The sequence below is a fragment of the Sparus aurata genome, chromosome 5, assembly GCF_900880675.1.
Source record: "Sparus aurata chromosome 5, fSpaAur1.1, whole genome shotgun sequence".
Taxonomy (NCBI): domain Eukaryota; kingdom Metazoa; phylum Chordata; class Actinopteri; order Spariformes; family Sparidae; genus Sparus; species Sparus aurata.
The window spans coordinates 35,001,246-35,015,325 of NC_044191.1; the positions used below are offsets into that span (position 1 = coordinate 35,001,246).

The 14,080-nt window shown below is 43.9% G+C and overlaps 1 protein-coding gene and 1 long non-coding RNA gene across 2 annotated transcripts; one reads left to right on the top strand and one right to left on the bottom strand.

Annotated features, from left to right (window-relative positions):
- Positions 1–232: 232 nt before the first annotated feature.
- On the top strand, positions 233–3,336 carry LOC115581945 (uncharacterized). Its single transcript, XR_003984084.1, has 3 exons — positions 233–2,887; positions 2,983–3,053; positions 3,256–3,336. It is a non-coding gene; the product is annotated as an uncharacterized LOC115581945 (long non-coding RNA).
- A 401-nt stretch (positions 3,337–3,737) lies between these two features.
- On the bottom strand, positions 3,738–13,470 carry LOC115581942 (glutathione hydrolase 5 proenzyme-like). Its single transcript, XM_030417543.1, has 12 exons — positions 13,230–13,470; positions 12,043–12,170; positions 11,888–11,983; positions 9,332–9,518; positions 9,080–9,240; positions 8,700–8,846; positions 8,388–8,518; positions 6,784–6,965; positions 6,479–6,570; positions 4,929–5,035; positions 4,647–4,757; positions 3,738–4,561 (listed from the first exon to the last, which is right to left on the bottom strand). The coding sequence occupies exons 1-12, from the start codon at positions 13,403–13,405 to the stop codon at positions 4,415–4,417; spliced, it is 1,665 nt and encodes a 554-aa protein (XP_030273403.1). The 5' UTR covers positions 13,406–13,470; the 3' UTR covers positions 3,738–4,414.
- Between the last annotated feature and the right edge of the window lie 610 nt (positions 13,471–14,080).

The following is a 14,080-nucleotide window of genomic DNA, read 5'->3' on the forward strand; positions in this document are numbered from 1 at the left end:
GTTTAACTCAAACAGGCAAGAAGTTCTCAGCTGTGTTGATCCCTCAGAAAGGGCAACAAGTGCTAAATCCCATGATCTCAGTCTAGATGTGACATCATTTGGGTGTGCGCTTGGCATTCAGTGGTCAATAGAACATGACACCTTCAGTTTCAATGTCAATTTCAAGGACCAACCTGCTACTCGGCGTGGTATTCTTTCAGTTGTTGCCTCTCTGTATGACCCACTGGGCTTTGTATCCCCTTTCGCCTTACGTGGAAAGTGCATTTTACAGGAATTGTGTCGCATGGGTAAGGGATGGGATGAGCCCCTTCCTGAGGATGTATACTCACAGTGGGAGGAGTGGAAGGGAGATCTCCAGAAACTGAGAGAAGTCACGATACCCAGATGCTATCACCCACACAACTTTGGTGACATCGTGAGGACGGAACTGCACCACTTTTCAGATGCCAGTAATGTTGGTTATGGTGCATGTTCCTATGTACGATACATCAACGACAGAAATGAGATCTACTGTAGCCTTGTGATGGCCAAGGCAAGAGTAGCGCCTATAAAAATCATGAGCATTCCAAGATTGGAAGTTTCTGCTTGCTGTAGTCTCTGCCAGAACAAGTGCCACGTTGAAAACTGAACTGGAAATGAAAATCGATGAGGAGTTCTTTTGGACAGACTCTCAAGTTGTGCTGGCATACATCCATAATGACTCAAGACGGTTTCACGTGTTTGTCGCAAATTGCCTTGAAGTGATAAAGGAAAAAAACAGATCCTGGTCAGTGGCATTATGTTGATACATTAGAAAACCCAGCTGACCATGCCTCTAGAGGCCTTCGTGTCTCTGGCATCTCCTCAACAAGCTGGATGTCAGGGAGCAAGAAGTAAAATCTAGACCTAACTTCTCTACTGAACTGCTGGTGGGTGACCCTGAAGTTAGAGCAGTTCAAGTGAATGTAGCCACTACCACCATCAGTGACTTGAACAGCATTCTCAGCAGTTTGAGCCGATTTACATCTTGGATAAAGCTCCTCAAGGTTGTTGCAAGAATTAAGAGGCTAGCCTCCAAGCAAGGACATCAAGGTAATCATGTGACTGTTGAAGAACGAGAGAGAGCAGCTGAGGTGGTCATTAAACTCGCTCAGCAGCAAGCATTTCCCCAAGAGATGAAAACCCTTGAAAGAGGAGGTAGTCTCCCAAGTTCCAGTCCTCTTTTCCGCCTTGATCCTATTGTGGATAAGGGTTTACTTCGAATTGGTGGGAGGCTAAAGCAATCATCTCTCAGTCAAGAACTAAAACACCCAGTCATCCTTCCAAAAAACTCTCACATTACCAGGCTCATTCTGTCCCATTACCATGCCAGAATTTGTCATCAAGGTCGAAGTCAAACTCAAATGGAGTTCAGAGCCAATGGGTTTTGGCTTATTGGTGGAAGTAAATCTGTCGCCAAGTTGATATACAACTGTGTGAGGTGTAGGAAACTCCGACGCCCAGTAGAGGAGCAACGTATGGCTGAGCTTCCGAGGGAACGAGTTGAGGTTTCAGCACCATTCACACAATGTGGTATGGATGTGTTTGGCCCGTTTATCATCAAGAGAGTACGCAAGGAATATAAGAGGTATGGATTGATCCTAACTTGCCTCTCTTCCCGAGCTGTTCACATTGAAATGTTGGAGGATCTGTCAACAGACACATTTATCAATGCTTTGAGGTCTTTCATTAGCCTCAGAGGAGCGGTACGTCAACTCCATTGTGACCATTGAACACATTTTGTGGGAGCCAGGAATGAGCTCAGAGAGGCACTCAAACAGTATGACATCACTCAACTCAAGGTTTACCTGGCTGATAAACAATGTGAATTAATCTTCAACACTCCCGCACCGAGTCATGCCGGTGGTGTTTGGGAACGCCAAATCCGGACTGTGAGAAATGTGTTGAGGGCCACTCTTTCTCTGTGTCCTGGTAGATTAGATGATGCTTCACTTCGAACTTTGTTCTATGAAGCTATGGCCATTGTTAACAGCTGCTCACTGAACACAGATAGAATCAATGATCCCACATCACTAGAGCCCTTGACGCCCAACCATCTTATTCTGATGAAGTCCAAAGTTGCTCTCTCACCTCCTGGGAAATTTGTAAGGGAAGACATATATGCGACAAAACGGTGGCGACAAGTGCAGTATTTGATTGAACAGTTTTGGAGTCGCTGGAAGAAGGAATACCTCTTGAATATTTCTACACGGCAGAAGTGGCATGTGCCTCAGCGCAACCTCAAAGTTAATGATGTTGTCATTATCAAGGAGGTCTTTCTCCCCAGAAACCAGTGGCAGTTGGGACGGGTGGTTGAACCCATTCAAGGAAGTGATGACCTAGTTCGTAAAGTCAAAGTGCAAGTGGGAGATCGAAAATCATCAGGGAGACTTTCAATTATTGAAAGATCCATTCAGAAGCTGGTGCTCCTTTTATAGAATGAGTGATTTACTGTTGCTATTATTATGCCAACCTGTTACCTATGTAGTTCAGTACAAGAATGTCAGAAGTTATGAGCGGGAGTTTTACATTTTGTCACTTATTATTTAAAAATCATGTATGATTCTTGGGTTAATAAATTCATCATAACATGATTGGTGGGAGTGTAAAGAACAGTAAATTGTTTTGGGCTGTGACCTCAGCCTCTGTCTGTTTTCTGTTTGTGGAGCATGTGAATGACCCTGGACTGCCATCTAGTGGCCAGTCTTAACAAGGTATAAAAGGGAAGAGACTATGAGCCCTGTAAGCTCACCTGTGCGCATCCTCACCTGTGCGCATCTCAGTCGCCTTCTCCTTTGTCTCTGCTGGGTTGGCGTTGCATCTGTGCTGCTGAGTCACTCCTTTGTCTGGATTATTTGTGGTACCCCGAGTAAGTTTGCTTTGAACCATGTATTGTAATCACATACCATCTTTATGTTGATTAGGTAGCTGCAGTCTGTCTTAAGTTTGTTTTATTGTTATTAGGAGGCAGATGGCTTTCCAAACAGCACCTTCAACATAACAAACAATTAGCTCCCTTGGTAAAGTGGAACGAGGTATGTGGAATGAAAATTTTAGGCTATCACTTTTATCCTTGATGTGTCTAGATTTATTTTTGGTGGATCAAACTTTAACATTGAGTGTAAACGTTTTTTAATAAATGTATCTCTTTTATTATTGAATGGGGGTGATTGTATTGAGGGTTTGGAAATTGTATTCAAATTGTAATCAAGTGTAAACTATCATTCCTTTTCATAGTTTTCATGGTGCTACAGCACACAATAAAATTTGAGCACCCATCATGAATCTCTCCGCCGCATTTTGTTGACGCCAAGGTTCCACTACAATTACAAATAATTTCATATTTCTTTCACTGTATATTCAACTATATTCAAACAAAACGACGATGAAAGATTAACTTCAGCACTGAGAGTGAAAACAAGATGATAACAGCTTTAAACAGATTGATTGAAAGCAACATTATGTAACTATTTTACCTTCAGTATCATTTTAATGCCCTCTATCACCTGCTCCTGTGAAACACACTGCCGACTATCAGTGATTTTGGTGAAACTGGATCATATTTTATGTAGAAAACGTCCTCTGGCCTCAACTCAGTCTCCTGAAAGTCAACCTTCATTTGTACTCGAGGGATCATTGAGAGGTGAGACACATTTACAATGAAATCGAGTCAAATAAAAACAAGAAAAATGAAACATAATAACAAGAATAGCGATAAAAACATGTAAAATAACATTCATTTATATAAAAACCCTGAAAACGATGCAGCTACACCAGATAATGTTTCAGATACAACACAGTTGAAACTTGATTTTATTTAATCTGTTGACCTCATTGAGACTCAAAGCCGAACCTTCTTTAAACCAATCACAGTCGTCCTGACCTCCCGAGAAGCGCATGTGAGAGAAAAATATTAATCTCCCGGCTCGTACGTATCTTGTACAGATGCTAAAGTCTGGATTAGGATAGTGACGACTGATCTACGAGCAATCTTCTCATCTTCTCTGCAACCTAAATACTCAAATCTACTGTAGATGTGTCTACAGGACAGATGTCTGATGAACAGAGCCGAGGTCAAGATAAAGAAGTCAGAGACAAACATGTAAACATAGATAGATTGACGGCCTTCTTACGAAAACAGTTTGCAGATAACGCTTTTTTGTTTTCAACTCCTTCAGTGTTTAAAAAGGTTCTTGAGCATTTCAAATGTCTTAAACAGAAGCTCCTCACTGCTCCTGGAACGCCTCGTCAGTAGTCCCGCCTTTACTTCCGTGACTTTGTGACATCACACTCCGTCACCAGGTCACATGTTTGCATAACTAACGCTTATATTCACAGTAGAAGTGATGCTAAAACAATGAGAGACGACCAGGAGATAAAACAGAGTGTGATGATCTCAGTAGCCGGCGGGCTTGCCCAGCTTCCTGGCGTCCGACACGGCGCAGATGCAGCCGTCCTGCTTCTCCACGGCGTTGACCACGTTGAAGAAATGTTTAGCAGTTCCCTGTTTGTGTCCCAGAGCCAGCAGAGCCTCGATCACATCCTGGAGGGAGAGAGAGGAGATGAAGCTCGAGGTGGAGGAAACCTGATGTGATGCTTTCATAAATAAAGTGTATTTTGTGCGTCACCTTATCAAATCTGGGTTCAAAGTTCACTGTGTTATTCGAGTCGACAAACACAACGGGAGCAGCGATCGCCTCCTTCAGGCTCTTTCCAAACCAGAGGTGGTTCATGAGCGCCTGGAAGAAGAACAGAACAGAACAATTCAATCTGTCTGACGATGATTACTGAGCGGATGATGGACATCTGAAGACTCCGGTGAGGGCGCCGCCTGCTATGACAACAGTGAGGGGCATTAGTCTGCAGCAATTATCTAGATGGCACTTAGTGTGATTTCCCTGGATACGCACCGAGGCCAGCCCGGTCGTGATCATGCTCCCGCCAGACGATCCAATCACCAGCGTCTTCGACGGGGATTTGAGCACAGTGGGGGCCATGGAGGAGGGAGGCCTCTCCCCTGCAAACACAACAAAAGGCCTGAGTGACAGCCAGACGGCTCGAGACTCATCAATGAAAAGAACGAGGAGGAGATGATTATAAATGCTTCTGAACGACGGCTGAGGGGCGTTTGTTCAGACCAGACATGTGATTTCTACCTTTGTTCAATCAGACAGCAGCCAACGTTTCGTTCCACATGAACAAATGAACATCTGACTGTTCAGTTGTATAAATTGTGCTTCTACAGTTTAGTTACGTCATCGTGTTCGTGCAACACAACATGTCATTTCTGCCACTGGAGGTGTCAACATTAAAACAAATCAAAGGATGTTTTGATGCAGAAATGTTCACAGGTATGTTTCAATTCGTTCTCCAGCTTCCTATTTTTAGCAACAGGTGACCAAATAAAACGCACCGTTACCCCGAAACAATGAGCACCACTCGACGAAATATAAGACAAAGCTCTTGTTGTTTTTAGACTTTTAACTGCAGAAATTGTTCAACAAATCTCTTTTCTTGGTCATATCAGGGATTTTGTGGTATTTCCTCCACAGCCTAATTTTCCCTCCACACCTGCTCTGCATCCGTCTCATTAGCTCCGCCCAGTTCTCATTTACCTCACCTGAGCCTACCTGCCCCTCCTGCATCTCATCCCCTCCTCACTTTCGTTTGTATTTCTTCGCCTGTTCAGTTTACCTGCTCCTGACGTTAATGTGAATAAATGTGAATTTAATTTAAACAGCTGTGTGACGTGCACAAAAGTGCTGTAACGCCCCTCATCCCTCGTCGAATATTTTATATATGTTGTCACGTGTTCGATCAGCTCCCTGACCTGACGACGGATATCTGTCGTCGTTCTCAAAGAGTTTGTAGTAAAAACAAACTCTGCGGTCGACCTGTAGGAGCCGCCATCTTTGGTAAGTGAAGAAACTTAACATCACTACACAAGTCTGTCCAGATGCTGGGCGGAAAGATCACAGCTGGAACATAATCAGTGATGTCGTGTTTATTCTGATTGAGGTGTTTGTCCGGAGTGTTTTTATTCTGCTCGGGCTTTTAAACCGATCATCATCAGAATATTATCTGCATGTAAACACAGCTAAATATCCGCCAACCTGCTGTCGTCTGTGTTTCTACACCGGGTTTATATTACAACACCATGGCCCGGTTCACATGCACACAGGTGTTTTTCTTTTAAGCTCTTTGTCTGAGTTTTAGGTCACTGAAAGCGAAGCTTATAGCAAACTCTGAAACGGTTTTCTGAGTTTACGTCTGGACAGGCAGAAATCTAAGTTCTGGTTCGTGCAGCTTCTTCTACCTGATAATCAATATGTATTGAAATGTATGTTGAAAGAGCAATCCTGGTAAATGAGGAGCAGCAACTTGCTCTGACTCTGACTCGCGCTTGTATTCCAGGATTGTGAAATGAAAGTGGAGGATGGTGTCGTGCTGATCTGATTACCGGGGGATATCTGATTGACTCGTCCGCAGAAGTCCGACAGCTCGTCGTTCAGGATGATTCCGGTTCTGGGAGAGAAGATCTTTGAGCCGAATCTGTGAGAACATGCATCAAAAAGAATCAAATCTATTCTGGTGTAGTTTTAAAATAGAGGAGTGGATCTTGAATACTGTACACGGAGCTGTTAGGAAGCCTTTGGATTGGAGTATTTTCAGCTTTCCTTTTACAAAAACACACTTTACAAAAACTGACAGCTGTGTTTGAGGCTGTGATCTGTCGCTGAGCAGCAGGATGAGTCAGATACTGACATGTGGTTGATGGTGCTGCTGACAGACACAGCGGATCCGTCCTCCGCCAGCACCGACAAGTGTGTGGTGCCGACCCCGTCCACAGACGGGGCGATGTTGTAAATCTCGGGGTCGAGCGTCTTGTCTCTGATCAGACTCCGGATGTGGTCGGCGAAGCTGTCCGTTGTGAATTTCTTGGCCAGCTGGGAGAGAAAAATGTGTTTTAAAATCACAAATATACATTTTACAGGAACAATATGACTCTATTTAAAGGGGCACAATGTAGTTTAGGAGAAAATTTCAAGAATTCAATAATGGAGCTGTTCTCAGAGGAAAATAAGGTGGCAGGGTCCGCCACATGTAAACAAGTTTAATTGTTCAGGCAGATAAAAATCAGCCAATGAAGATCTTTCTCTGCTCATTAACATTTCTTGAACAAAACTACAGACTGCTCCTTTAAGATGAAAGAGAAAAAACTGAATAATAATAATAAAAGTTCTTGTGGTAAACGTGAGTTCACAGGTAATAAACTTAAATATATAGAGCTCAACAGTGACCGCCCACTTTTTTCATAGAATCCTTATATAAAGAGTTTTAGGCCAATCAGCTAGGAGATGAATCGTGACCATAAAACATTTAATTCGGCGCAAAAAAATGTTGGAAAACTGAGAAAAAAGCAAAGGTACAAGACTGTGTACATAATTATCTTAAGAGTAAAGGAACTACTCATCCCATAAACCATTGCGAATGTAACAGCGACGTCTCTGATTGGTGGAGCTCGCTGTTACCATGGAAATGTTTACCGGACTCGCAAATTTTATGTTCGGGTGAACCCTTTCGAAACTTTTCTCCTCATCACTAAATGAACGCAGCAGGTCAGAAAGTGAAATCATGGCGGCTCTGTGGTAAACCATTGTAGAGTTCAGTGTTAGCAGTAACTAGCTAACATGAAAGTCGTGGGTTCAGTAAACATTTCCATGGTAACAGCGAGTGCCACCAATCAGATACGTCGCTGTTACACTATAGGATTGTGGGTAGTGTAGTACTTTTCCGTGACATCGCGAATAAAACATGTTTTTCTAAAAACAAGGTTGATATCAAACGGACTTCTGGCTTCTACAGGATCATATATCATTGCTTCACAATCTAATAGCTCATGGTGAGTCTACTTTGGATGGTTACGATATTATGGCCAATAATCGAAATCTCTATGCAGAATATGAATGGCATTTTCACTTCCTGAACCTCACTGTTGAGCTCTATAGTAATATATTTCAGAGGAAGCTGCATGTAATCTGATAAATTGTGAGTAATGTAGGCTGCAGGTTTTTAAAAGCAGACGACAGCAAACAGTTTTAAAAACAGATGAAATCGATACAGCAGGACCAGAAATATAAATTTTTTTCATTCCACACATTCTGCTTCACGTTCAAAATATGGAGCCTACATTACTATATAACTGAGGCACTGAGGGACATCACTGGAGGCAGTTTATCAGATTACACGCTGCTTCCTCTGGAGCCACAAAAGGCTTCATACTCCTTTTTCCTGTTCGACCTGCAAAGAGTTAAGAGTTAGATAAGAGATAAACACAGGAACAATGTGAGGAATCAGCTGAAACTCACTTCTTCTGAGACGAACTTTGGATCTCGGATGTATTTCTTTAACCCGTTGGCAAACTTGAAAGCTTCGATGTAACGATGGTAGGCCAGAGTCTTCTTCTCGCCGCTCAGAGAGGCTGGACTCAGCTGATATCCTGTAAATAAACACCAGGACGAGCAGTCAGAAAACACCTTCACTCCATCGCTCAGACTCCTCGTTAACCTCCAAGAGCATGAACTTGTCACAGCGTGCTCATTAGAGCGTGTGTGTGTGTGTGTGTGTTTGTGTGTGTGTTGTGTGTGTGTGTGTGTGTGTGTGTGTGTGTGTGTGTGTGCCTTTCAGGATGTTCAGGATGAGGCTGAGGACGGTGGCTCCTGCAGGGGGCGGGGGGATGTACATCTGGTACTCTCCCAGAGGAACGGCCCACGCATCCGTCACCGTTACAGCGTACTCTTCCAGGTCCTCCGCCGTCAGTGTTCCTCCTGAGCACAAACACATTGAGACAAATGGCTCTGCTGAGCAAAGCTGACCGAAAAGGCATTTCGGCTCCACGTAATCAGGACTTTTAATGGATCCGGGCGGCTCGCTCTGGAGTCTGAGAGCGATCGCTGCAGAGCTCCACGGGCCTTGATTGATTTGTTCATGTGTAATAAGATCATTGTGGCAGCAGAAATAGAAAATGGGTCGGGAAGGAAAAGAGCCCGTCTGACAATACCTGCCTCCTGTATGTCGCTGATTAGATCCTGGGCTATTCTTCCAGAGTAGAATTCGTCCGCTCCCTTCTCTGCGATCACCTCCAGAGTGTCAGCGAGCTTCTTAAACTTCACGATGTCGCCGGCCTTCAGCAGGTTCCCGCTCTGATCTGAAAACAGCTCTCTGACAGACACACACAGACAGAAAGTTAAATGCAGACAGGTGACATGTTGCTCATTGTGGGTTCTCGATCGTGCCGTGGAGTCGTTGGTACCGTAGTTTCTGGGTGGCGTTTGAAATATACTTGTGGATGTAGCGGCCTTGGACTGGAGGGACAGGAAATCCTTCTCTGGCCAGTTTGATGGTCGGCTGGAAGAGGTCGGCCCACGGCAGCTTCCCGTACATCCTGTGAGCCTTTTCATAACCCCGGATCTCACCTGGGACTCCGATCCAGTGACTACCTGGAGGACAGGATGGATGCAGGAATGCACAAGTAGGAACATTTAAAAACAGATTTCAGTATGACTCTTAACCACAGATAAGTAGCTTTCTATAAACTTTACTCTGATGTGGAGATGATCAGGGCTCGTATTCACAAAGAATCTTCAGGCTAAAAGTAGCTCTAACAGGCGAATTTAGGAGCAACTCCTAAAAATAATGGGCGTGTCAGTCGTAACTTTAGGACTCCTAATTTTTGAAAATAAGAGTTATTCACAAAACATTTTAAGCCTAAAAGTAGCACCTAAGTCTGGGAGACCTTAGAAGTAGTCCAGAGGACTCCTAACTCGCTAAGACCTGGTCACAGCCGAATGTTTTGGAGACGCTAAATAACAGGGAATTATTAAAATGATGTTGGATGGACCGTGAAGGGATTGAAGTTGTGGTTGAGTTTGTGAGAGACGCAATAACGTTCCCAACCAACTGAAACAATCCAATAACGCCGGAGTTAACCCTAACCCGCATGCTGCCATGCATGTAATCCATCTAATCATCTTTTGAGATTTCGCTCTTCTGATGAGCCTCCTGAATTTGCACCCAAAATACTGTCTAAACTTTCATTTATAATTCCCAACGCAGCCTCCATAATTCTCGACCGGGAAAAAGGCAGAAAAAAGGTGGAAAACACAAAAAACCTTAAGAAAAACAAAAAACTACCCCAAATCACAGAGATGCCGATTCGCACGGGACTAACATTATCACATGACCTCTGTGTTTGGTGAAATATGGTAGGTCATTTGCGGTGGAATTTTTACTCTACAAATTACGGACATGGCAGATTCACACGGGATTAAGATCACAGACGACCTCCACAATTATTACAAATTACTGGAGGTCCCCAGGTTATACTAGTCCCGTGTGAATAGGGCTTTTATCAATCGGAAAAAAGTTGCATTCCATCATGTTAAAATATACTGGACACTGTTGTGAAATGGGCCGGATCAACACACAATTCACAAATTTTAATGGCGAGTGGTTTGACGCAGCTTTTCTAGCAAATGCCGCTTTTGTTGGCAATTCGCGTTTTTCATCGCAATCTTCTAATTTGTATGTTTTTTTTGGGGGGGGGGGGCACTTAATTCTCCTCATAAATACATTTCTTTATCCAATATCTTTCCATAGGCTTTGTCATGGGCTTGTAGGCAACTTCCTTATTTTCACTTCATGCATTGCGTAGCCTAAATGACTTTTCAATGGGCTGCCCTGTCACTCAACAACCAATCACCGTTGTCACCGCTTCTAAGTGCGTCCTTATAAAATGACGTCATCCATAGCAACAGAGAGTTACTTCTAGTTTAGGAGTTCACTGTTCACCACAGAGTTCACCACAGGCCCTGGTCTCTACATCTGGACTTGACATAAACAACTCTCCTGCTGGCCACATTGAGGTACTGCAGTTTGGGACTTGATCCAATCCTGTAGTGAACCTTTAATGTGCAGACACACTTCCTGTTATAACTTGAAAGCTGAAGTTTCTTTTGTATCTGCAGGTCTGCTCCAACTTGCCTCCTTTAACTGAACTGAAGACCTTCCTGTTTGCTGCTGCTCTCACTGAAGCAGTTTGTTTGTTTGTTTTAAATGTATTTAATGTCATTTGTAAAGCGCTCTGAGTTGCCTCATGTCTGACTCGTGCTGAACAAACAATCTCACCCGAGCGTGTTTGACGAGTTGGCAATGAGACTGAACTATCTTACCAACAGGACCAGCAACAACACCCACCTGCTGCTCCACGTTAATTCATCAATAATAAAGCTGACTGCTGATTCATTCTACTGATAATACTTCTGGACTTTTACTGAGAAAGCTGATGATAAACACCTCAAAACAGAGTTTATGTTTCTTCATCTGTGTGATTCTGTCTGTGTCACATCTGGACAACATGTCACAACAAGACCAGCAGCTGTTCCCCTCAGTGAGTGTGTGTGTGTGTGTGTGTGTGTGTGTGTGTGTGTGTGTGTGTGTGTGTGTGTGTGTGTGTGTGTGTGTGTGTGTGTGTGGTCTTGGCTGAGAGCTCGGCTCCTGGTCTGAGTCAGTGTCGGGGCTGTTGGGCCCCCGGTGTGTTTACAGTCAGATTCACTGCAGTGGCAGCTCAAAGATGACATTATCTCTCCAGGCAGAGTCGTGAATCTTCCAGCGTTGTGCCCTTATGTGGGGAACAGTTCTCCAGTGAACCGTGAAGGAGTGAGTGTGATAGAAAAGGCAAAATATTGAGGTTTGTCTGTGCTTCCTGCAGTGTGATGAGTCTGGAGTTGCCTCATACCGAAGAGACAGAACAAGACAAACAAGAATGAGGAAAGAAAGAAAAGAAAAGAGGTGATGATGTGATCTGTACCTGCCGTCATCTGGTCGGTTTCGGGACACGACTGCAGCAGGTCACTTCTGAAGTTGCTGGGCACGGTCTCTCTGGAGTTGATGATCTTCACGTTACCTTCAGACACATGAGAGATCATCATTAACTGTGTCTCCTCAGGGATAGTTCTGTTAGACCTGAGCTGTCCATCACGGTGAAGATGGACCCTCCTCCGATGCCCATACTCTGCGGGTTCATGATGGAGGTGCACAGCAGCGCAGCGATGGCGCCATCTACCGCCGAGCCTCCTCTCTTTAGCATGTCCCTGGAAGAGCTCATGGTCAGTGTCGTGCGTTATGGTGCAGCCAGAGGACGGAGAGGTTTGTGTTTGGCGACAGTTACAAAGGTGTGCAGTCACATGAAGGCAGCGGGGAGAAACAGTTGTTTCTGATCCGGTTCATCACGTTCTTTAAGATATAACGATCCTGCCCCCAGGCAGACGCCGCAGATGATTATGTTCACTGATGCAACATAAAACATGATACCTGGTTTGTTTGTTGGGACAAACACAACATACACGCACGAACAGGAAACAACTTTCACAAGCGGATGCGACTTTGCAGCGGCCGTCCCGGTAGAAGGACTTTAATGAGGAACCGAAAGTAAAAGTGACCTAAAAAGACAGGAAATACAATAAAGCACATCTGTAAAGGTCTTTTAATTACGACACGAGAACAGGTGTGTTGTTGTTGAGTTAACCTCGATCTGTTGGCTCTCTAACTGCACCGAAGTGATCGAGTGTGCCGCAAATTCCAGCGGAGCTCGAGGAATTTTACAAACGCATCTGTCCGAGCAGAAGATCTTTGACGGTTTACAGAATGAAAATCAACCAAATCCAAACACTTTGATTCTTGTGTTTATTTAAAAATGTGACAATGGTGGAAACAAGATTTATCAGAGAGTTGACTGAGCTGTGAAGCAGTTAAACCTCAGGGCAGATGTGAGAATATCTTTGAGTTTCTTAACAGCAAGAAACAGTTAAACTTAAGCGATTTCCAGCAGTTTAACGGAACTTTGTGACTTGTTACGTAAAGAACACCCAGTTTCCTTGTTTGTGCAATGTGCTGGATTTGGTTTAATAAGGATTATTTGTCCGAATTTAAGTTTCCAGCTCCGCACTGAGGTCTTTAACATTGTAATAGGAGTAGTGAGTTCTGTAGGTGTACCAGCAGGATTAAACAAACAGGTTTTTGATCATTCAGGATCAGAAAGAAAGTTTTAGTGCGTTCTAAACTTTGTGCGTAAAAAACAGACGGTGCGTAATTCGTGCGTAAAATGAAACCTGCCGCTTCCAGTCGGAGTAAAAGTATGAAGTTCTTCTCACCGTCCGATCTGTGAACATCTCTCGGAGTCTGCGGCCACAGCTGCGTGAGAGAAATCGTCACCTGGACACCTTACAGGAGACACCCTCGTGAGAACAATGATACACACGATGACAGACACCACGCAGAGCAGCATCAGCGCGCAGCACGCGTACACCTTCGCCTTTGACCTCGCCATGGCTGATCTGATCCGACGGCTCCGCGGGGATCATCAGAGCTTCATCTCGCAGAGCTGAAATATTCAAACTTCACTGTCTCATTGGACCACCGAGCCCTGTTACTCTAACAGAGGGGGCGTGGCCTCTCCGCCTGGCCCCACCCACCGCCCGGAGCGCAAAAGAGAGGGAGAGAGGGGAAGTAGTACGGTGGCCGGGAGGTGCAAACCAAAATTACAAAATGTGAAACACTTTTACGAAGCTTGAGACAAATTTTCATTTTGGAAAACATTTTTACATATCATAAAACAAAATTACATTACCGAAACAAATTTAAATTTCAGAAAACAAATTTACATTTCAGAAACAAGAAGAGAGGGAGAGAGGGGGCGGCGGGCAATAACCGCTGAGTCATGATGGAGAAGGTTCTGCATCAAAACCACAGTGTCGACCTCCCACAGTGATGTAACTAAGTACATTTACTCTGTACTGTACGTCAGACAGTTCTGATACTTCTATGTTCTGCCTCTTCGACACTTCAGAGGCAAATATTGGACTTTTTACTAAACTACATAATGTAATAACTTTAGTTACCAGTCGAACAGAACTGTGATGGAATGTAAGTGAGGCAGATATTGTACTTTTTACTACACTACATTAATTTCATGACTTAAGTTACTTATTCTTAAAGTAATGTA